Raw genomic sequence first — 25,797 nt, 5'->3', positions numbered from 1 at the left:
ACATAAAGAACACAATTAAAAACGCAAAAGAACTTCATTAAAGAAAAAAGCAAATCTGAACATTTGAAATTGTTGTAGAAAGGATTAAAAATAAAGAGGCAGAAACAAAATGTACTAAAAAATGTTTTCTTTCCATGAAAGGACTGAGTAAATTTTGACTTGTATTTTTTTGTACTTAATACATTTTCGACAGTGACTATGTTATTATTGACTGAAATTATTCTTAAGGGAGGCAAATGATATTGAGCACATCCAAAAATGCTATATGCACTTACCTACGTCCAGCTTCTAGATGCCACACATATCCTGAAGGATTTCAAAAATCTGATGTCATAAAAGGACACAGCTTATTAAAGTTAATTCAGCTTGTGTTTTAGTACTTTGATGGTAGGAAGGACAGAGTTCCAAGAGTGGGGAGGGCTGGGTTTAAGTGCCAGGTCTCAGGCTAGCAAAAAATCTTGGAGAACCTTAACGTCTTTGGGTCTGGCTCATATATCTGCAAAATAAGGTGTGCTGAACAAGACCACTGACATGTCTTCCAACTCAAAACCAGACTGAGAAATAGAACATAAATTAAGTCTTCAGCCTAAATCTTACAACATAGTGACTGGTACAGGGCAGGCGCTTATGTACACTTAGTAAAAGGATGGAAATTTTAAAAAGTATTTAAAACAGAGCTTCCCACACATAAGCCCTGGTGTGCTGCTAGGCCTAGAAGTGGTTGTACGTGTGTGGAGATAAAGGTTCCCCCTCAGGACAGGCACTCATGACATAAAAGAGCTTGGGAGGCACGATTTTTAAAACGTACTACTATTTCAGCAAAAAATAAAATAAATTTTCATTATTAGGATTAGGATAAGTTTCAGACTAAATTTATGAAAAGTTCTCACCACCTTTATGTAGGAAAGATCGAATGCTTGGCTTATCATCTGGTCCTCAGGCCATCTTAAGACAGAAAACATAAGTAGTAATTTACTTATGCATTGTATGAATAGAAGACAGGTACTTCTTTAATAGTAACTCCTGAAAAACAGAAGACATTCAACAACACAGTTCTCTACATACAGACCACACACTGTAGCAACCATTCTCGAGAGATGAAATTTCTACTAAAGAACATTTAATACAGTAACAACTGCAATTTCTGGTTCAGCATTTATAGTACTATCTGCTTAACCTTTCTGATAGTAACTCAGGGTTTTTTTTGTGTGTGTGAAAATATGCATTATTTCTTGTTACTATTACTACCTAAAGCATAACAACATTTTTAAAGAAATAGATGATCGATAATACGGATGGAGAAGTACGGGGGTTTTCTTTCAACAAGGTGCTCAATGGTACTTCCTGATAGGCTGCTTTTTTCTTCAAGGTCCAAGGAATAAAGCATTGCATCTTCTGGATGCCTACACAGGTTTATGGGTCATGACCTCCCTCCCCCATTCTCACAGCCAGCTGCTGCAACTTTGCCACACTGCAATCAAAAACCCGCAATCCAGATAACAAAGCTACCTTGCCAACTGTGTTTCATTCCAAACGGTGAGTCACCCTAAGAGTGGCTGCTGGTCTCATCATGTCTGCAAGAAAATCCACAGATGGGCGGGTGGCTTCTGAAGCATGCATTCAACAGGACAAGGAGGATTCTCAAAAGGAGCATACCATGAAAATCAGCATTAGAGATAGCATATGGCTATCGACAACCTGTAGGTCAAAGGGCCTTACAGGATTAAAAAACCAGCAAGGTTCATCATTGAAATGGTTACTGAGTTTCCAAGCACCAAAAAACAAAACAAAACAAAAAACAACAACAAAAAGGCAACCTATCAAACTAAAACCTCATCTTACAAATACCTGAGAAATATTTGAATTTTAATTTTCCCTTGCCTTCGATGAAGGTGATGCTTGAGTGATACAGGTTAAGAAGAGTATAAAATACATATCCAAGAAAGGAATGAATCAGGTATGTAACATAGAAATAGCATAAATTCTAAAAAATGATCACTTTTATCATCTTAACAATAGAGTTTGATAGGTATAACAGTGGGAGAAACAGATCAGTATTCCATTGCTGGAGAGATTCTGTTTTTGTTTGATCTTTTCACATATACTGACTGACTGACACACCCCAAATAAATGTCTGTTTTAAAAGAGAGGAATGTCCCTAGCAAGTTCTATGGAACTCCCCAAACCACACATAATCTATCACGGCAAATAATTTTTAGTATTTCAATAGAAATGGGCAAGAAAGCAAAAAGTTTTGCTGTTTCGGTATTTTTTAGACTTAACTAGTCATGGGCACAAAAATGTCCAAGGAACTCGTAAGTCTACACTGAATATGACTTATTAATTCTCCAGAAATAATAGAAGTAGATAGAGGCTTGCCTATGTTTTTGATCACAGGGATCTCTTCTTGAATTGCCTCCCCTGGTATCTTTTAAAATCCCACATACCCTTACTGACCCAGCTCAATTGCTGCCACTTTTGTGTGACTCAGCATTCCCATCCCAGGAACAACCATCTCCCCTTCCTCCTCTTTTAACACACTTTGTGTACAACACTTTACTGTAGTTACTTGCAGATGTAATCTTCTAGAGCATGACAGGCTCCAGGAGAGCAGAAAGGCGTGTCTTCCACAAATTTATGTCTGCAGAAATAGACAGTTTTCTTTTATTTATAAGGTTGCTATAAGGTACTTATTTGAAAAAAACACCTATGAGTGTTTTTGAGGCTGAGTATTAATGTAGTCCTCCCCTACATCTTCAGTTACTTAAACTAAAAGTAATGTTAATACTAAGTTTAAGATCCTAAGATAGTGGTGAGTCTTAAGGTAGGGTAAAATCCATCAAGCATACTTTCAATATCCAGAGTACTTTACTATTTTAGTACATTCAAAATGGTCACTCCATAGATTATGTTTAGAGAGAGCAAGACTATCCAGTCAGATACCTCACACCATCCAATTATTCAGATAGATAGTGTCTTTTTGTGTATTAGTAGCTTTGCGTTTTTTAAAGAAAGGATCTGGACAACTTGAGTATGAGAGCATTCAAAGATTTGCAAAACTAAGTGATACCACTGTCAGACTGAAAATTAAACAATCAGCCAATAATTAGTCCAAGAAAGGGAAAGCAGCATCCATAAGAGGAGTAGAACAAGTTTTACTTTTGTGAGTTGTAACTGGATTTATAAAAACTACAGCAAACTAGCTTGACAGCTGCTCCTGGGCTCTCACAGCACTTAGGACGTTGCAGTCGTAACCTGCTGGCTTGTTTGTCCTCCCTTCTAGGTGGTATCCAAGAAGGTAAGAGCGGTATTTTGCTCACTTTTGTAGACCCAGGGCACAGTAGATAGTTAACTATGTGTTGATCAACCAAAAAATCTGTTTATTTCTATAAGCCAGAATTCTAGAAAGGCTAATTTCAGTAAGGTGCATCCTATATCCACAGGATGCCTGTATTAGTGGTGTAAATATTCAATCTTTCCAACTTGAAGGGAAATGGGCCTACTTTTGGAAATTTTCAGAGGAAGAGTGTGAATACTACTAGAAGTAGAGAAATATGGACTATTAACTGCAATGACAGACTGTAAATGCTCTTCATCCAGTAATAAAGTGTCATGATTTTATCAGTATTTATTTGATCCCACTGTTTGAGGTGCCAGTATAATAGAGGTATAAAAAAGCTAAATGTTCCTCTTTTTTTCTTCTACCCAATAAAAGGTATATGGCATATTGCTCCATAAGTAGGTTAATAGGCCTAGGTACTACAATTTCAACCAACTTAATAAAAAACACATTTTCTTTGTACTAGGTTAATGCTGTAAGCAAGTAGTTAGCAGTTTCCACTACAATTCATGCATAAACCTCTTACGAAGAGTAGAAATCTTGAAATCTGTTTATCTTAAAAAACAGTAAGGTTAAATTGCTAACATTTTTCCTCAGATTAAAATAATGTAAAATGATGTTAACATTAAGAATTTCATGTTGGCCACTCTAACACTGAATTTCAATATTGTTCAGATAATTTCCAAGCACAGGTAAAAAAAAGGGAGAAAAACGAAATTTCTCCTCAAACATACCAGTAGTTACTATATCAACTTCCTTTACTGAGAATTTTTCCACTATCTGCTCAATTATAAAAGAACTGCTGACATGCAAACCAATCAAAATACTGATAAAGTATGCAAGAGAAGAGAGGTGAGGGGAGGATGTTCCAACATCACAAAATTAGAGTATTAAATTCATATAATAAGAAAACACTAATTGCATGTTGAAAAAAGAAAGTGTCTTGTCACTCAACTATGCTCTTGACTAGTAGGTTGTGAATTCAGGACAATTACTTTTAGAATGGCTTCTACCAAAAAAGCCGACAGATACAATAAAATTAAAATAAGTCATTTAGTATACTTTGTTTAAAAAAAAGTGTTTCATTATTATACTCATTTGTCTGAATTTCTATAGAAGTGGAATCCTTCCACAAAAGAACAGCAGGAAATCGTTTTTTCCTTCACAGATCTGTTAAGGGTGTATACAAGAACTGAACTTTTATGCGAAACACAGGGTTGGCAAAGTTCATGGTTTGTAACCTGCACAACACACAACACTAACTTAATAGAAACTAAGTTTCTGATTTTAGGAAAGAATATCTTGACAATCTAGCATGTGTGCAAAAAAGTTAACTTTTACACACCAACACTTAATCCCATGAATTAAAGATTGCCAGTGGAAGCTGAGTAAGCTACTTTCCTTCTATTTGGTTTTTAACTCATACAAATGCGTAAGGGTGATTATTTGTGCAAAAAGCTGAAGGTTGAATCCCAGCCATAAAATGGTGTTGATTCCAATTTACCAAACTTTACAACTAGCAGATGAAAGGATGTTCTCCTGTGAGAATTACTCATTTAGTAATATTTGAAAACTAATCAGAAGGTGTCATTCAGTCCAAAAATTTTTGCATGTTCTACTTCAATTAACTTGTCTTTTGGAATTCTAAGAGGTAACACTGATTTCCACTGAAACTCTGAGGGAACTTCTTTTAACTCAAGAGAGCAAGTCTGCTTATTAGACTGAGCACAGGTGCGCCCGAATTGTGTATAAAGACCTACTCACCACACTGTTCTTTCCCTTCAACTTTGTTTATTGATGTACTGAACATGAAAAAGTACAAAGAATCCAAACACAAAAGAAAACATGTACAGCCTCTTAAATACTCAACAGAATATATTTTCTATTCCAACAGATGTGAATTAAGTCATACTGTACAACTTCAAATAAATACCAGCCTTACATTTTATTAAGTGCTCTGATAAACACTGTAAAGTGAAGCACAATTTGCATGCCCTCTCATCAATGCCTTGGTTTGCTACAGTAGTATAGGAAAGAAGCATGTAGCTGCTGTTTTCCCTTGAGGGAAACCTTATTATTATTTTTTTTAAGTATATACATGTATTTTATTTTTTAGTGTTTTTTTTTTTTTTTTTAAACGCAGAAGGTTAACTCTGACAATCTAAATGCACCTAAGGATATGAGAAAGTGCTAAGCCAATTGATTTCTGAATAGCATTGAGTGGGTCAGCATGAAAACTCGCTTATTCACTTTAGCACGCGCCTCACAGTATATGTACTGTACTATACTGAAAAATTTTATAACTACCATTTTAAATAAGAAAAAATAAAACTCAAAGCAACCGCAAAGATAATGTACAACTATGTTATGCATAGCACATTGCCTGTTCTAAGGGGAAGCATGTGAGCATCTCAGTTTATACAAAAAGCAGGACGTAACTATATAGTTCTCAGTGCATCCTGATGAAGGCATTTTTGCCTTCAGCTTTTTTGAAAATTTATTATACGCTAGATGCTAATCAGAAAATATTTTGTATTTTTTAAAATTTCTTTCATACATGGTAAAGACTTATTTTATTATTTCCCCAAATAGTGGTTTAAGCATCATACAAAGTTAAATTTCAATAGCATACAGATATTTATGATTTTTGTATGAAAAATGTAAGGAAATTTGTTCAAAACCTATGGTTATACTCATTTTTTTTATACCACAAACATATTTATAAACAAAAATGTAGCATCACCATAAACAGCTGAAGCTAGACTATCTACAGACAAAATTAGCAACAAATCTGATGCACTGTAAATTCAAGTCCTCAGGACAACAAAAGTGATTAAGCAAGACCTCAAGTAACAATGTTAATGCCATTTACAAAGGAAAAAACTGATACAAAAACATTCAAAACCTGAACATCACTTGGCATGTAAGGGAAAAAAAATTAAATTAGCTGAAAGGTTCATAAACACAAGGTCTTATTTACATTACACAAAGCTCAGGTGTTAGCCTTGAACGTAACTTTCAAAATACCTTCAAATATATCCAACTCAGATCACTTTTGCTGATTTGCTGCAGTACAAATCATGTGCAACGTCTTTTTTCCTTAAGACAAAACAATTCTTCAAACAATACTGCAAGTACATCACTAAACACCATGAGCTCTATCTGAAGGGATTTCTTTAGGAAGAACAGATTTTTCCCCCATCTCTCGGTAATTTAAATTTCTTGCCTGCTCTTATATATTCTTTTGTAAATTTTTTTTATTTGTTTCAAAATCACAAATCAATGTGAGCCACCTATCATAATAACCAGGATGATCAGACGCTCCACTGGTGATTACAAAAATGAAACCAGCAGTGTTTCCCCCATTGATTCTACTCCTTTCATACAAAGATCTCAAAAGTATTTTCTACACCATAAATCTTTCTAAATTTTTCAACCGCTGCAAATTTCCTGGTAAATTTTAAAAGCTCACTAGGTGTCATATGAAGAGATTTCTCAAAGTATTCAAGTCAAAATATTTGTTCCAGGACCAGTAAAAAGTTTCTCCAAATTTTCTTTTTTATAAAAATAGATGCTTTTTTTAAACCCACATCAAAGAGGCTCTTATCTCTTTGGCAAGGTACTGCTTTACGAAAAGTTCTCCAGTATTCTTACAATAAGCGTTTATAATGTAGCCCCCCCTTCCCCAACCCAAATCATAATTACAAAATAAATACTGTTTTAAACTTCATAAATAAAAATGTAAACTTCAAAATACTTTTCTTAAACAGACATAACAGCAATGCTTTAAATGTAAACCAAACACAAAGCTAATCAGAAAAAGGAAAAAAAGGGGGGGAAAAAAAGACACAACCAACTGAAGAATTACAACACAAAGCCTCAATATTTACTCACAGGTTCAAGGCAGTTATGTAAAAAGAAAAGAAATGTCTTCCCTTAGCTGAAACACTTTAAAAGGTCCACCTTCTTCAAAGAAGGCAATAGAATGCAATGTGACAGGTAAAAACCCTGTACCTCTTGTCCATATTCAAACATAAAAGATATTTAAGAAGTTTTAATTCAAATACTAGCAATAAAAAATCTCACATATTTCTTAGGATGCTAAGTAGTCGTTTTATCCCCATCTCAACACTGACTTACAAAGACATTTACTAATGTATAAAGTTTCTCTTAACTTGCCTTTGTTGTATAGTTTTCATATATAAATGGACTGAGGACAAGAGCTCATTAGGCTTTGTGCGTTTTGTTTGTCTTAAAGGAGACCTGCAGTACTCTGTCTCCCAGACGGTATCCATTGAGGCTAGCTATCGCCATGGCAGCCTCATCATAGTTTGTCATAGTCACAAATCCAAAACCTTTGCATTTATTGGTGTTAAAGTCACGGATGACCTTCACGTTGGTGACAGCTCCAAAAGGCCCAAACATTTGCCACAGGATACTCTCATCTGCATCAGGAGCCAGGTTGTACACAAATATACACCACCCTGTTCCAGGGTGCCCTGGGATATTAATTCCAGCCAAACTGGTCATTCCGTCAATGGTCATTGGAGAAAACCTACTAAACAGAAAGGAAACACACACATACACACAAAAAATAAAAACAGAGGTTGGTTATAGCAATGAACTTATACCTTTTCCATCCCCAATAATTTTAGTAATTCTCCCCGCCCCAACAAATACATAAACTACTTGATGTTTTGACCAAGGTCTGTGTGTGGCTTTGCAGTGACATGCTAGACTACTGAGATATTAATCAGTTATGAAATGACCATTATTCACTGTACTAAATATCATCCACAATAGCAAAGAAATATATTTAGAACTGGCTTCATGAATTAAGCAGGATTGGCAGGGGAAGGGATCAACACATATGTAAACATGCTATAACATCATAACGCAATACAAAACAAATGATGGGTTTTTAAGACCAGGTGGCATCCAGTGGTATAAAAATTTCTTGAGTCAATTGTGCTTCTAAGAGCAGCTTTTCATTAGGTTGCACATGCAAAATAAAACCCAACAAAAACTTATGAGGGGTGTGAACAGCACTCCCAAAAATCAAAGAAACCAATCAACTGTGGAAAGGGATTATGAGTATCATGAACCTCTATCATTACCTCTTTACTCCATAAGCCATATTGAGCAGATTGTCCAACCTGCAAAACACACATTTAGCAAACTTCAGTTTTTAATTTTTTCCCCTTGATGTTCAAGAAAGCTGGGCTCATTACTGCTGTCTTCCGAGGGGATATTTGTACACTAATTATATGTGAAGTCTCAGAATGCTGGGTCTTTTTACGATCTTAAGCTAATGGGCACCAACTGCCACAGGACAGTTCTTCCAGTGAATGGTTTCTCTCTACAAGGGTCAGTACATGGGACACAGTGACGGTCATCTGAGGATACCTTTCAGAGAGGAAGTGCGAAAGCTCTGGGATAGTTAACTTTCGGGTTCTCATCAGGTAGGTTCAAAGTGATCAATGTACAGCTAACATGTACTTTATATGACTTTTGATTTTCACAACTCCTTTAGTCCCTGCAGATACCTAAGGCACACAGGGTTTAAGTGGCTTGCTCAAGACCACAGGGCTAGTAAATTATGGCACTGATATTCAAACTCTGCAGGTTATAGAATTTCGTAAGTTTCTCTTTCATTTCCCAACTCTGAAGGACTTTCATCTCTTAGAATCAAGGAGGTATAATTACAAGTAGAAAAAAACCTTATAGACAACCCAAGCTAACTCTCCCCATTTATGAAATGTGCTCAGCTGAGGTCTAGAGAAGGAAAAAAGAAAAACCCACCACTCTAATGTGCAACAAAGCCAGGAGTTCAGATCCTGATCTGGAAGCTATAGTCCAATTATGCTACAGAAAGTGTCGTCCTACTCAGTTTTCAAACGCCAGGTAGGAAAAAAAACAAGCCAACCTGAGCCTCGCTTAAAAATGTTTAAAGAAAGTAAATAGGGGTGGGGGTGTCATTACTCTTTAAAATCTTCTACCTTTTTCTTATATCAAAAATTAGTTTTACAGTATTTGATTCTTCTTTATCAGTTTCAAAACATCACTCTAATGTCCCAAAATTTCCACAGTGCTTACCAATTAATTATGTGTTTTGAGGAGGTAGGCATAACTTCATACAATACATAGCCCACAACCACTCTCAACTGCCACAATGCTCAACACTCTCCAAAGACATCCCAGGGTTGTCCCTCCAGGACTGGGGATGGGGGGGAAGAATTTTTTCTTTAACACCTGTGAAAGCTAAGTTTGAAAAAAGTCTCAACCTTATTGCCTAACCTGTGGCATCAAGTCACACTAAAGTATACATGCAAAAGCAACTCCTTTTAGTTCTGTAAAAGCCAAAACGCATCTCATCTGGTCTTTCAGAATGGGGAAAAATATAGTCTCCCCACATCCCTGCCCTCAATCTCCACTGAAAATTTTGTTTTGTAAAGATGGAAGGAACTGAGCTTATGCAAAGTTTAAGGAAACAGAACAGACCACAATGACAAAAGATCTGTGTGTGTGTGTGTGTGTGTGTGTGTGTGTGTGTGTGTGTGTGTGTGCGCGCGCGCGCGCGCCTTGACTTACCACCCTCTCATTACACTACTGAGCACAAGCCAGGGTCACTGATAGTTTATAATAAATATGTGATGATCAAAAAAAGACAATGAGGTTACCAAAAATGTTGTCAACTTAGTTCAGAATGAAGACTACTAAGAGGATTGGTTAGATGACCTTGTTTGCACGTTAAGTAAAAAGAGTATATATGTGGGGTTTTATTTTTTGCAGAGATGAATATAGTCAAAGATGCCATGCCTTTATAGTCAAGAATAAGGGTCACCAATACCAGCAATAAAGACAAACACACTGTTAGCATCACCAATCATAAAGTAACAATACAATTTTATCAAATTGCTGGAATGATCAATACAGAATGCATCTGGCATATGGTACCTATAGAACAGAACAGCATATTGAGGTCTCCAACCAAAGTGCTAGAGGGCCAGAATGCAGAGGCACCTTATCACTCACTCAAAAGTTACACCATCTATGCCCATTAATTGCATCCAGCTAGGGACAGGTCACGCTTTGGTACCACCCACTCAGGACACCACGCCCATGCCCAGAGACAGAATTTCCTAAATGAGTTTTCAGAATTTTCAAACAGGGTAGAAACGAAACCTGCCCCTGAAATGAATTACAGTCAAGCATTGTTTAACAATGGGGATATGTTCTGAAAATGTGTCACTGGGTAATCTCGTTGTTGTACGATCATAGAATGTATGTATACAAACCTAGATGGTATAGGCTACCACACGCCTAGCTATATGGTATAGATTATGGCTCGTGGGCTATAAACCTGTATAACATGTTATTGTACTGAATACTGTAGGTAATTCTAACACAATGCTAAATATTGTGTATTTAACCATATCTAAACACAGAAAAGGTAATGCATTGCACAATGTTAGGATGACTATGATATCACTAGGCAATAGGAAGTTTTTGCCGTCTACTATATTATGGGACCATGGTCGTACATGTGATTGACTGAAACGTTGTTATGTGATGCATGACTGCACACGCAATGAGGGAGAAACATTTCGTTTTCCATCCTCCATTTCCCCCACTTCCATCTCTGGCATTTCCAGACAGGAAGTCTGGAATTTTTATAACAGGATCTCCGAGGACTCTCCAAATTATGATAGGGCATCTTATTTAAATACCCTATCTATGAAGTCTTACATGATATCATGATCTTCACTGATTTCTTCACTTCTCTCTCATTCTAGGAAAAAAACGGTCCTTGGAATTAAGTCAAGTTATCTACTCTAATATTTCTTTTCCTCCCATCACCAAAGAGTGTAGGGAGAAGCACGGAACCTAGAAAACAGGGCCCAGGCACTGCTGAAACGCCCCTGACTGTATGCAGCTGGGCCCAGAAGTGTTTCCTAGCTTTCTCAGTGCCACACATCATGTTTCCCATGGGAGCTCAGAAAAGGCAGTGGGTGCTCCCCATGGACACCATTCACTCCAAATCTAGTAGCACTTGGCAAACTGCAATGCAGGCAGTTGTAAGAGAAAATGGTGCAGCAACTAAGACACAAGGACTACTACAAGCCCCTAGAAATATGTCTTTGCTAGGTCTGTCCACTGCTCAAGGACATCTTTTATTTATGGTCATTTATAAATGGAAGTCAATTTTTAAATGGAGAATAAGCTAGCTGCATCCAGAGTTAACTCAGGGAGGAGTGTGGATGATAATGTACTACATCATGGAAGGTTAATATTAAAGTATCTATTAAATATATATTTAAAATAAAATATAATATAAAATAAATACGTATTTAAAATAAAATATTTTTACTTGTATTTAATAGATGCACTGAACCCAGTACTTCTCAGTCCTGTGTATCACCTGCCTCCCTGGCAGAAGACTGAGCAATCATTGAAGGGGAAAGGTGGCCAATGGCACTCTCCCCCTGCTCTTTAGCCTGAACAAAATCCATTTTACAAGTAACACAGTAAGCAGATATGGAGGATTAGTCTGGATGACCTACTTTAATTAAAATGACCTTCATTTAAAGAAAAAGTAACTTAAAAAAAGATTACTACAAATAAAAATCAGAGTAAAGAATGGTACCAGTAAGGGAAATACAAGTAAATAAGAAAAGGGAGAGATGATTATATTTCTCCTACTCTTAGTACAAGCTACATTATGAGGTTAGACACAAGATAATCCAACAGGCATCACACGAAGTCAGATGAGAAATCTGAAATGATTTTATGGATCTTGCTTTAAAAGATATTTACTAAGATATTAGGTACATGGAAAATGAAGCCAAGCAGTATAGTAATGAGCAAGATATTTAATATATTTGTCCATCTTTATCGTTTTTTATGTTTGATTAGAGTTTACAATTTAATGAATAGCACAAGCCCATGTACATATGTAGTTTCTGAAAAAGGCACATTTTTCTATCAACAGGAACACAGCTCCAATTATAACTTGTCAAAATTTTGAACAGCACCATGTATCAGGCAGATCATTCCTATTTTAAAGCTATGTGTTTATAAGTAGAAAATAAAGTACCTGCCTAGTTTCTAAAAAATTTAGCTGAGGGACTATGGGAAGGCCTACATGTAAGCAAGGGAAAATATGAGCCCAATTAAAGTCAGAAATAAAAATACGAAGTTATTGATGGGTAAGAAAATATACTTGGAATCCCACAAATAATGATTATCAAAACCTCTCCAAAGCACTAACCAAGAACTTCTTGGAAATTATCCATAACAAGACCATCTTCTTACTGCCTTACTGCCTTATTCAATTAGATGGTATCATCTGTCCTCTAAGAAAGGGGAAAATTATTCAAGGGGATTGATACCAGTTTCTTCCAAAAGGAAACTGTGATAATGTAACCAGCACATGCCTTAAAGGCAACGCAAGTGCTGATTTAAAAGGCTTTTTAAAAATTGCATAAAGGCTCATAGAAGCAGGCACACAGGCCATTAGACTAGATCATATTCAATAAAATGAAAGCGCTCCATAAGAAAAGAACACGTAAAAATTTGGCCTAAAGTTTAATTGTGATATCATGTCCCAATAATATACTTAAGGGGCTTGAATTACACCATCCATCCAAATAAATAAGGCTTGTCCTATTTTGAAAGCTGCAGTCAATTAAATAAGCATATTAGACCAGCAATGCTCATATTACAATAATTCTCTAATTATTCACATGGGTTGACTAAGCCATAAACCTCACAAACCCACCTTTAAACTTAACCCTTATTACACGGATTTTTAAGTTTTTTGACCTTAAAAGATATGGCTCATACTTTATGATTATTAAAAGTATTCTTGACTATAATACATATAACTTATATTCCTCAATCTCTCTCAACTCCCAAGGTACTATTACAACATAAAAAATATAGCGAGAAATTTTCTACATGTCTGCTGAAAGGTGACAAACTCAAGGCAAGAGCAATAAAACACAAATATCAGGGACAAAATATCTGTGCGATGATTTAGACTCGAACTATATAAAACAGCAAAATACCAACAAAAGCAGCAAACCCTTAATTCAAGTGTCTTTATGAGATGAAAGAAGAAGGGGGAGTAGGGCGGAAATCAAGATGATGATAACCAAGTTCAATACACCGTATTAAAGAGAAGCACCAAACGTCAGGTTAAACCTGAATTCTAATTTCTTCCAACACACCCAATCTAGATCAAACACTATCTCTGACCACACTGACTCATTCACATTGTATTATCTGGACAGGGATTGTGGCAGGAATGAGAAATGGGGTGAACGGGACAACAGTTAAAAATCTGAAGAGAGAGTAACAATTTCTCCCATTTTCTGAAACCAAGTTTCCCTTACAACTGAAAACCTCTTATTCTCGTCTTCCAAAATGTTTTTCTATAGGAGTCAAGGAAAAAGAATTTTCAAGTTAATGATAACATATGGTACTAAAAGACAAAAACACAGAATGGGCCAGAAAAAGATAATTAAATTTGACCATCAGAACATCCTGTAAAGCTTTACCCAACCAAAAATAAAAAGCACAGAGCCTACAGGGATGGAGGCTAGGTAAACCTAAGGACTGACACCCATCAACAACCTAGCACCTGAGTCACCTACAAGCCTTGCCATTTCAGTAATCAGGCACTCTCCCAAATCCTGTCTTCTCAGTCCTCCTGCTCAATCTTTCTAAGAACTCAATCTTGATTTCAAGAATGTTGTTTCTTAATAACTATTAAACAAAACTATAGCTTCAAGTAGGAAAAAAAAGTAACTAGCTTTCTACTAACAGCAAACATTTTATAACTTCACAATGTTAAAAATCAACCAACACATTTTGAAGAACTTTCCTCTATCTAAACTTGAGATCATTTTCAAGGCCCCAAAGAGCTCTGAAATTAACTAGACAAGCTGCCTAGGAAATAACCTGTAAAATTCCTTCAGGCTTGTTTGTTCTATGTTTGCAATTTTAAAAAGTATATTTACACATACATATATTATTCACTTAAGATGTCACAGAGGAAACCTATGTGCAGAGCTCAAAAAGGGCTTTCTGTGTGAGACTTCTTTCTCCACAAAGGCAAACATCAAGCAGCCCCACGCATCTCACTCTAGCCTGATCACCAACAACCATGGGAAGTCAAAGGTGGCAAAGGTTTTTTTTTTTTTTTTTTTTTTTAATTTTAAACCAATGCCTTTTCCTCACAGCAGAGCATGAAGTACAAGGTTCAATCCACTGGCAGCCTAATAACCCAGAGTTCAGATGTAGCCTTTTGACAGTACCACCTCTTCTCCCACAGCAAAGGCCAACTTAAGTTGAAATTTAATGTGGCATTTATAACAAATTTCCTTGTCATATCTCAAGCAACATAATTTACTATTTTTTAAAAAGAGCTACTTTGACTGATTTTATCTCCACTCTCTTCAGCACTGCAAATATTCCAATGAAAAAAATAAATGCATAGATTTAATCTAGAAAACATAACTCCCTGATCTTATTAGGTTATATTTGTGATTTTATTTTTGGTAATTAACTATTCTGTCCCAGGAATTAAATAAAATTGATACACACTTGGAAATAATTTTTAAAAATCAGTGTGGGGTTAGATAGCATTCTGGGTGTAGTATACCATATGGCCAAAAAGGATATTTAAAAATGTCCTGGAAAATAAAAACTGCATGACTTGCTTATGAAACCAAAAACTCTCTGCTCTGCTTAACTTCTTAAAGTCATTGTTCTTCTCACATGCAGATTAGAGATTTTTTCAATGACTCCTGGTTTGTTATCCCGGGATCAGAATAAAACTTAAAAAGTTAGAATATTTATGCCTGTCAATGAGATAGAGCGTCCTCTTTGGGCTAAAGCCATGGTCATTCTATGGACTATAGAGAGGTCAGTAAATTACAACCGACAGGCCAAATGGAGACTGCCTGTCACCTGCTGGTGGATGGGCTATAAGCTAAGAATGGCTTTTACATTTTTAACAGGTTAAGAAAAAAACAAAAATAAAAACAAACAAACAAAAAAATAAGACAGATGCAACAGTGACCATAACCCATAAAGTTAAATATTTACTATCTGGTACTTTACAGAGAAAGTTTGCCAACCTATTTGTGAACAATTTTAAAAAGGAAGAGAGGAACTCATTTGTAGAAACTTAACGTAGTCACATAGGTTATATATCCTTAACTGTGCACCTACTATAAAGTGAAGTAACAGAAAGAGCTTGACCTAAAAACTGACACATGAGAATAAAATCTTTTAAGAAAAAAAAAAGAAAGAGGAAATCTGAAGCCCTGAAAACAATTAAGATGACCCTGGAAATCTACAGATTAGAATTTCTCAACCACAACATTATTGATGTTTTGGGCCAGGTAACTTCTTGTTGTTGGGGCTATGTTGTACATTGTAGGAGCTTAGCAGCATCCCTGACCTCTATCATTAGATGCTAGTAGCACCCCCCACAAGTTATGCCAACATGAATACCTCCAGACATTGCCAAATGTTCCCTGAGGGGCAAAATCACCCTTGGTTAAGAATCACTGCTGTAGGTTATTTCCTTTGGTGCCTACCTTCCAATATTAGCAAAAGACACTATTCCTCAAGTAGATTCTCTCTGTGCCCATGAAGAAGAAAAATTAATAATAATAAAAGCAACAACACTGACAAAAGCAAACCAGAGATCCTGTCAATAAAAGTACTGGACAGTAAATCTGAGGATTCTCTTTCAGTTTAGTAGGTGGGCACAAGAACCAAACCAGACTTACCTAAAACGCTGTGCCTGCTGAGCTAGCGGTCCTGGATACCTTCTGTTTGGAGACTGGTACAGCTGGGAAAGGATGGCCTGATTGGTTTTTTGGCTTGGATTATTAGCAAACTTTACAGTGATTGGCTCCGTGGCACCGGGAGGTTTCTGGCCATTTAGGCCTTTGATAGCTTCTTCTGCCTCAATTCTCTTGTCAAATCGAATAAACCCTACACCCCTTGATATGCCTAAGGTAGATATGAGTAAAGATTTGGAAAAGAGGGGACAGAAGGAGAAGGGAAGGAGAGAAGAAAGGACACATTAATTTTTCCTTCTCGAGAACATGTTTTCACCTACATATAACATTTGCCACAAAAATCACACAAGGAGGAAACTTTCCTCTTAAGTTACTAGCCATTCAGTTTGGAATCACAATTTCAAATTTTCAGAAAAATTCATGTTGCTTATATAATCTGAGTACCCATTATCACATGCATTCCAATAAGCTAAGACAAGAAAGCACAAGCATGTCCATGTTTTCTCTCTCTCCCACCTCCCTCCTGTACACTCTTTTAATGTCAACAGTATACTGGAGTTCCATTTTTCAAATTGTGCTATTGGACAAGCAGCTCAGAAATGAGGGACACAGTAGCTCCTGTCCTTGAAACAAGGAGAACAGAAAGAAGAATTTGCTAAAAATGCTACAAAGCTATGCTAAAAATACATACACTGTGGTAGAAAGACACTTCGGTTGAAATCTTAAATAATATATTCAGCTTAATAATATTGCACAGGATATAGGTCCTTTAGGGAAAAAAATGCCTGAGAGGCTCTTCCAGTTCTCTGAAGCTCTCCTGTGCTTCTAACTAGCTGCATTTTATTACAGAAATAATATTATATGGAGAAAAAGACCTAGATTTTAAAAATAAATTTCTACAAGTAAAGCATCAAAGCTTTCTGACCTCAGCAGCATCACTCCTGACTACAGAAGATCACTCCCTGCCCCACATTCTCCCCAGTGTGAAAGACACAAATGGGAAAGAAGGATAGCCAAGAACCTTTCCAGATTATGAAAAATTGTAGAGGGAAACCCAGCTCCTTCCATTTAATTAGCGTGAACAGGCCAGTGGGGTGGCCACAGCTGGTCATCATGAGATAAGCAGTGGTAGGGAAATTTTTTTTGGCAAGTAAATGAGTACTAGCAGAACCGGATTAGACTAGTAGCAAGAAAGTATAGATGATTCAGAGTATGTCAGTGAAGAAAAAATAACAGGATTACTAAGAAAGGTATGCAGAAAAAAAGCACCGGACCATCGTGCTTGGAGGAACTTAAAAAAAAATGAAGGTCTACTTGCTTTAAAATTAATACTGTGTAAGATCAATGACTTAGAATTTTCTAATGTAGATAAAGCATTTTTTCCACATATGCGTATCTAAGACAGCCCCTATCACTTTACCTTTTCTATTTAAAGTGCATGCATTGCACATTATTACCACCTGATGGCTGAATAAGAAAATTGCAGGGCTTCATTTTTCATTTCAGGTAAATTGAGTAAGTTCACTTTGAAAGCCTTAGGTATGAAGAATAAATAGTGAAATGATAGCAAATATATCCTTTCACTTATCTACTAGCGCCTATTAAGAATTAATAACCCCTAAAACTTAGCTGTTCCATTAGAAAAGTATTAGATTAGCAAAAAAACAGCCTCTACACAACTTGAGTCACCTACACCAGTGGTCCTCCTACTTGAGCACACATAAGAACAACCTGTGGATCACCCTCAGAGATTTATTCAGAAGGTTCTGAATGAAGCTCAAGAATGCATTTTTAGCAGGGTTCCAGAAGACTGCTGATACAGCAGGTGTGGGACATACTTGAGAACCGCTGACTAAAACAAGCTAGGTCCACCTGTGATGGACTATCAGGTAAAAGGAGATGCATTTTGTGTCACAGGTGAAACCTACTCTCAATTCACAAGATCTCAGAACAAATGAAATAGCATGAATGAAATAAAATACATTTTTGTTGCTTTCAACAAATTCATCCGTATTTCTAGGCCTGGATTTCTATTTAACACCATTATTAGTCTATGTGATAACAACACAGGGTGGCAACGTATGAGTATTACGAATTAACTAACACATTTAAGGAAGCTGTATTTTACATATTCTCACTTGACTAAATATTCTCATGACAGCAAAATCTTTAGGCTATTCTCCCAGGCATGCATATAGTGCAAGCTCTCTCTACTCAGAATTCTAAACGTGGTGCTTCCTATGAAGCCAATTAACAGCACAGAGGCAAGTACTATGGGCTCCTCTGATTACATTGAGATCAACTAAATAGATCTTCACTTGATTAATGAACAATCTGGCTCGATTTTCTTCTGAAGTCATTTCTTTAAAAAATTAGACATTGTAATATACAACATGCCTCCAAGGTATTATCATTATGCGGTTCAGGAGAGAGAAACAAACAAACAAATAGGAGAAAAAGCTACCTTAAAAAAACAAAACCACCTCACAAATCTTCATGTGTCTGCTTCAGTCTATGACACTACAGCTAATACTTCCCCCTCACGATGTTTCTCTACTTTTTTTAAACTGTTTCCTAAAGAACAAGTATTGTTTTCATTTTATTTATTTATTTATTTTTTGAGATGGAGTGTCACTCTTATTGCCCAGGCTGGAGTGCAATGGCACGATCTCGGGCCTCCAGGGCCCGAGACCTCCGCCTCCAGGGTTCAAGTGATTTTCCTGCCTCAGCCTCCCGAGTAGTTGGGATTACAGGCAAGGCCACCACACCCAGCTAATTCTGCATTTTTAGTAGAGATGGGGTTTCTCCATGTTGGTCAAGCTGGTCTTGAACTCCCAACCTCAGGTGATCTGCCTGCTTTGGCCTCCCAAAGTGCTGGGATTACAGGCATGAACCACCGCGCCTGGCCAAGTATTGCTTTTATAATAGAAAACTATATCTGTATTCTATTTTTAAAATCCATAATCAAATCTACATTGCTGGCTTTAACTAAAAGATCTGGCAGAACAGCTCCATTACATTCAAAAGTTTTAATGAACATTTTAGTCTTCCCATTTCAGTTGGATTAACAGTGGTATCAGAAATAAAATCAATTTTTAACATTCAAAATTTCATACTCTTACATATGCCCATACAGCACAGCATGAACCTGGAAAACAGCCTGAACAGCAATTACCAGTGTGGATGTAGTGTAAGCCTCCCTTGGAGAACTAGCTGCATACTGGTGCATTAAACTTCACTTTTTGACAAAAGTAAGATTGTTTATTAGTACTTTATAAGCAGGATGAGGGCTTTTATCACACAGTGGCTTGGAAATGAAGATTATAGCATCTATAAATTTATTACAAGCCATGAAACAGGCTTCAAACCTGCACCTTCGGGGTGGAAATGACTCAAGCACGCTCACTATACTCCACAATCTATTTTTATCCATGCATATTTATGAACAATTCCAGCAGAAAATTGCATTTTCTGGCCCACATATACCTTTGATATGTTCTAGAGGCAAGACTGCTACATGGAAAGACAGAATATTTCACAATCTGCTAGTCAGAGACACGGAAAGACTGTCCAGAGCGGATGTCTACTTACCAGTGACCTGGTCGACAAGAATACGAGAAGTAATAATGCGTCCATATTGTGAAAAAAGCTGTTCCAACTCCTTTTGGGTCATTGTTTTTGGAAGGCCGCTGACATACAAATTTGCATCTCTGATAGAAGCTGAACTTGGGCGAGCATAGGAAACCTGGAAAAGGAAAATAAAATTAAATGTACATGCACGCTCACTCACCTCCCTTTAGAAACTCAAAAACTGCCTCAGTAACTTTCCCATAAAGAGCATAGAACACTGAAGTTCACACTTACGTGCTAAATGCTTTATTCTTTTCTGGGAAAATTCTAGACAAATGGGTAGTAGTATTCCCATTCCCTCTCCCCTGGGTGGAGAGAGGAGAGTATCTGTAATACGCTGGACTAGCCTACTGCAAGGGACAGAAATTTCACAATATACCCCCATCCTCCAGATTATTACTAAAAAAGGTCAATCGGTCTGGGATCAATTTGCTGAGGTATAGTGATATGATAACGACTGTCTGCTCATTTTAACACTTGTACCCACCTTTAATCCAGTTTTAATTCACTAAAATTTAAAGTTCTTTAAACAGACCAGTGGTGCATATAGCACAGTACTATTCACGATAATAGGTTGTCTTCTGTGGGGCCAACTCCCTAGAGCAGTGGTCCCCAACCTTTTTGGTACCAGGGACTGGTTTTGTGGAAGACAATTTTTCCATGGAATGTGGTGGGGGATGCATTAGATTCTCATAAAAAGCGCACAATCTAGAGCCCTCACATGTGCAGTTCAAAGTAGGTTTGTGCCCACTGGTCCATGGCCAGGGGTTGGGAACATCTGCCCTAGAATAGGGATTTAAGCCCAATCATTCTAAGCTTAAAGATTCCAGATTCATGGAGACATTTTTTGTTTTCTAGCCTCTCCTATCTATGTGGGTGGTAGTGCTACATTCACAAAAAAAAAAATTCACCCTTATCATTGTCCATATCATTATCCACAAATTCCCAGAAATTTGAATGTGTGAACAAGCCCTTATTATCCTTTGTCTGTTGTTGTCTTCTCATCCACAGGTCTTTTTAACCTTTATTTTCAAAAGGTCTTAAGTCCCTATAACTTTACCTGCTACTGAGAGTACTTTCAAAAGTTTCATGTCTTTTGAGATATGGTATACAAAATCCCACAAGGATGAAAGACAAAATAGGTCTACATGTATTTGTTTATAATCATCATTCCTCATGTAAACTCCACGAGTGAAGAAATCTTATCGTTCTTGCTCATCACTGTATCCTCAATGACTAGTGAGTGCCTGACATGCGACAGATGCTAACGTATTTGGTGAGTAAAGCCCATCCAATAATACCCCATTGATCATGCAGATCCACAACGGCTTACTGAACCAGAACACTTAAGGGTCAGTTCAAGTCATCCAGGTCTCCTGCCCCAATTGTAATTGATGGCTCTCTACCTATCACCTATCTTTGCCAACACTGAGTCTCATGAGCTATTCCTGATCACATTCCCTTTGGTTTAGCTGTAATATTCTGGACTAGCTTACTTTAAGGGACAGATATTTCACAGCATACCCCATCCTCCAGATTATTCCTAAAAATGGTCAATGGGTCTGGGGTTGATTTGCTGAGGTATAGTGATAACTACTGCCTGCCATTTTATTATTGGTACCCACCTCTAATCCAGTTAAAAACAAACTTTCCCAATTTACACTAATATTGAAATAACTTTAGGTATGAAACACCAAACATTTTCCCCATAATCTGAATTGTGCCCACAGCTCTGCTGCCACTTTTTCTTGGCTTTCCAGAAAAAAAAAAAATACAAGCCAATTTTTATAGTACTTTATAAAGACCTTGTTAACTTTCACACCCTTGCCCAAATGGTGTTAACATTTAATATTCCTCTTTATTCAAACAGTTTGCTCATTAACAAGTGAAAATATACCTGTTGTTCCAAAGGCTGTATTTGGAAGTTATATGAGCACTGTCCTGCACAGAAACAAGGAATTTGGAATAGTGGTGGAGAGAACATACACAACTATTCATATAGTACTTTTTTTTCTCTCTATGCCTAAATACTTAAGAACAATGAAGATTGGGGAACTCAAATGTACGTGAAAAACAAGTGGCCAATTTCAAGTGATATAACTTAGATGGAATCAAATCTTGGGACTGATATAAACTGATGAAACAAGGCCAATGAATTATATATGCATTCAGCAATATCAATCAATGAAAATCTCATTTCTTTTCTGTTGGAAGATTCTCAATTATCCAGAAAAGCTGAAACCCCACCAGTTAGGACCTGCATCCCTATCTAGGATTCTATGGCTTTATTTTGACAGGAGGGAGCACTCAACAAGTCAGCTGTTACTCTGTTCCAGATCATGCGACTAAAGTACTCCCATTATGAAGAGCCACGTCCCATGGGCTCCAAGGCAGGCATCTACACATTCTCCAAAGAGGCTAACTTCCAACGACTGATGAAGCAAGCAGCAGTAGGAGACAGGCTCTGCATGAGATCAAGTGTCGCAGGAGGCAGTGGAAATGCGGTTAAAGGTAATGGCTGATCAGTGTGCCTGGGCTCAAAACCAGGTTTAATTCATCACCAGTTCTGTGAACTTAGAACTAAGTTCTTCAAGCCTATTACCACAATTCTACCTTCTTTATATCGCTATTAGGAATAATTAAATAATTTATAATCCACATGAAAAGCTTCAGAATCTAAAAACCTATGTGACTACATTATAAATATTATTTACCTCTACATGCATCTGAAAATTTAGGTAAATATCCAGCCCATTAAAGTAGAGAGAAACCTGGGTCCATTATAGTGTTCTAGAACAATTTACTCATGCAGTGACATTCACTGCTTTGTACAATTCAGATGAGTGTAGGTGGTGTGTCTTAAAAGTCATCCTAAAATATATTTAGGAAAATGGGTTTATATTTAGTGCTTATATAAAGGCTTTGAAAACATACCTAGGTCAGTTACGTGATTTTTTTTTTTTTCCAATGTCCACTCTTCAGTTTATATTGCATCTTTAGTTCCCAGTCACATTAAAAAGTCTCCAAGACAAACCTTCTCAAAACAGTGTCTTTCAGTAACATTGTCAAAGAACCATTTTCCACTACCAGAGGCAGGACAGGAGTGATTAGATTATATATAAACTTATGTTGGTAACAATGCTTAATGCTAAACTTACATTTAAGGGATTATGAGACTTTACCATTTACAAGGCATTTTCACAAACTACAGTATTTTGTCTGTGCCTCACAACAACTCCATGAGGTAGGCAGCATACATTTTAGCATTTTGTAGCTGGGGAAACCAGCAATAACATATCTAAGGTTATACACAACTAGTGTTGAATTCTTGGGTCAAACTCTGATCTTTCTCATTCTGTGTCCTGGTCTCCTCATCCAGTTTTCCTTCCATAATACTATGGTAAATGAATGTTTCAGTTCACTTTTTCTAAGAGTTAGGAAAAATTAAATGAATCTTGGCTGTTTCTTAAAGGCATACACAGAAAAACTGGCCGTGGACAGAAAATAGGATGTTGCTAAAATTAGTTATTTTATTCCACTTTATATTATTATTATTATTATTATTATTATTATTATTATTATTATTTTGAGACAGAGTCTCACTCTGTTGCTCAAGCTGGAGTGCAGTGGCATGATCTCAGCTCACTGTAACCCCTGCCTCCTGGGTTCAAGTGATTCTCCTGCCTCAGCCTTCCAAGTAGCTGGGATTACAGGCATGCACCACCACACTGGCTTTTGTATTTTTAACGTAGACAGGGTCTCACCATGTTGGCCAGCCTGGTCTCGAAAGCCTGACCTCAGGTGACCCGCCCACCTTGGCCTCCCAAAGTGCTGGGATTACAGGCATGAGCTACCATGCCTGGCTCCATTAATATTTGTAAGAGTAACTTTTTCTAAGAAAAGAGAAGTGGCCACTAATTAAGATTAACCAGACAAACTACATATCATCATTAGAATTTTTAAATTAATTTTTGTTACTTTCTAATCTCAGGAGTAAGCAATGCTATTTCCACTGACTTTCAGGAAATAAAGATGTAAGAAAGGGTAATTGGCTTCTCCTTCCTCCCAGACTAAGGCTCAAGGTTCCACCCCTATCCCTTTATTTACTGTTCTTGTAATTAAAACAGCTTCCCTTCCCTTCCACTATCAAGGATATCACTGTCATCAACATCCTCCCTTCCTGGAAAACACTTCTTCTTCCATCTGAAAAGATTATAAACAAAAAATGTATTTAGACCAAAATGAGAAGAAGGCTGATAGTGGAATAAGGACTCACACTCTGGAGACTCAAATCAGTTACGAAACTAAATTTTGTATCTGACAATTATCAGCAACCTTCTCCATTCTGATTTTTTTTTTTTTTCCCCTATGGATTTAGGTCTTTTACAGGCGCCTTCATACGCACCTAGAGAACCACGCAGGGGCTATCTTCAGAAAGTGTTCAAGTATCTTTTTGGTTCTACAAGACTAAATTCCTTTGAAGACCCAAAAGACGGTTCGCTTTAAATGATATCTTCTATATTAGAAATGCTTAAATACAATGGACTTCCAGCATATGTCCTACTGAGGTGAAAACAGCCTCTTTCTCCACTGCAAGCTGTTCTCCATTCTCCATTCGCTGGATTAATATACGGGTTTGGATTTTAAATTTTCATTGCCACTTAAACAGGTGAATATTTAATGCATGAGGAGCAAGGTTATGAAATGTCAAAACTACTAAGTGAAGGATCTAATTTAAGAGGCAGCCAGAGAGTCTGCAATTTAAATATTTAAAGATGATACAGGGAGTACAACACTGAACACCAATCTACTCCAAAGATAGCAATTTAAAACTCAGGTTTATTCTGGAATTTCTCACAACCCTACAAGTGATGTAATAAACAAAGACAAGCAATACTGACATTATATGAGAGAAGGTGAGGGACAGGGAAGCAGTAAGTACTTGCTACTACAGGTAAGTAAGTAAATGGCCCATGGCTTCGCAAATTGTTCTTCACAAACAAGACTAGACTGGACAAAACAAAGATAGAAATCTATCTATCTAATTATGTCAAAATGGAACAGCTTGAAATATAGTGTATTCCTTCAAATTAAAAGCTCATTTCATCAGCAGCTAAAACTAATTATTCATTAAACATGCAAAGATGAGTAACACATGTACTAAGAGTGGGCTATCAAAACAAAAGTTAATCAAAATATACAAAGAAACAAAACCATCTTATGAATTAGTACTTTATTAAATATACATAGCGATGTTTAAAATCCCAGTGCATCACTTTCACAAGTCCCTCTACATGCTTTTGTCCAAACACACAACTGCTCTCGTTTCTCGGATTCATCAATGGAAAGATCAGTAACAGTGGACATTAATGCCAACAGATTACAGTGATAAGGTCCATAAATGAACAAAGAAGTTCCCTCCTTTTTAAACTAAGAACACTTGAGAAGTCACCCACTGACAAGATCACCACTGAACAACTTTTATCACTTGTCAATTACTGACCCAGGACTACAAACACTAAACCTGAAAATTAGACACTTGCCACTTCAGACTTTTTTCAAAAAGCTCCATTCAATCTCTCCAGCTGAAAGGTCACAGTTATGCCTATTTAAACGGAGAGTTAATTGCTGTTCATGATGGAGTCTTCATGGAACTATCTGAAAAATGACACTATAACTGAATAAAAGTTAGCTCTAGCTCTAAGTAAGCAGTAGCAAAGGTCTTGTGACAGCATCATGGATATCCAGATAGTTGGCTACGTCGGACCCTCCGAATGAGCTCAGAAGCATAGTACACAGAAGAAGGGGATCTCTAACCACAACTCAGGCCAGAGACCTCAAAATTCACCCAGAAGAAAGATGTATACTTTGATCTGCTTCTAAATACAAAATCCTACCAGGAACAAGTTTCAAACACACATCAAGGCATACATGTATCACAGTCCAGTATTAAGTTTTCAATAAAGAAGGGCATATTTCATAATGGGTCGAAAATGACTAAGCCTA

The 25,797-nt window shown here is 36.9% G+C and overlaps 1 protein-coding gene across 29 annotated transcripts in view; it reads right to left on the bottom strand.

Moving 5' to 3' along the window:
* Positions 1-5,114: 5,114 nt before the first annotated feature.
* ELAVL2 (ELAV like RNA binding protein 2) overlaps positions 5,115-25,797 on the bottom strand; it is a 160,238-nt gene continuing 139,555 nt past the window's right edge. For 13 of the 29 annotated variants that reach the window (XM_023203833.2, XM_023203839.2, XM_023203843.2 and 10 more), the window contains 4 exons: positions 19,753-19,906; positions 16,147-16,372; positions 8,458-8,496; positions 5,115-7,895 (listed from right to left, as the gene is read on the bottom strand). In XM_023203833.2, the coding sequence (XP_023059601.1) occupies positions 7,568-7,895; positions 8,458-8,496; positions 16,147-16,372; positions 19,753-19,906 (747 nt within the window). In that variant the 3' untranslated portion in view covers positions 5,115-7,567. Of the gene's footprint in view, positions 7,899-8,457; positions 8,497-16,146; positions 16,373-19,752; positions 19,907-25,797 lie in introns of all 29 variants that reach the window. The other 16 variants (XM_023203837.2, XM_023203832.2, XM_023203838.2 and 13 more) reach the window with 4 other exon arrangements.

This window comes from Piliocolobus tephrosceles, chromosome 14 (genome assembly GCF_002776525.5).
Source record: "Piliocolobus tephrosceles isolate RC106 chromosome 14, ASM277652v3, whole genome shotgun sequence".
Classification (NCBI taxonomy): Eukaryota; Metazoa; Chordata; class Mammalia; order Primates; family Cercopithecidae; genus Piliocolobus; species Piliocolobus tephrosceles.
The sequence above is the reverse complement of the archived record's forward strand: the minus strand, read 5'-3'. Positions and strand labels throughout refer to the sequence as shown.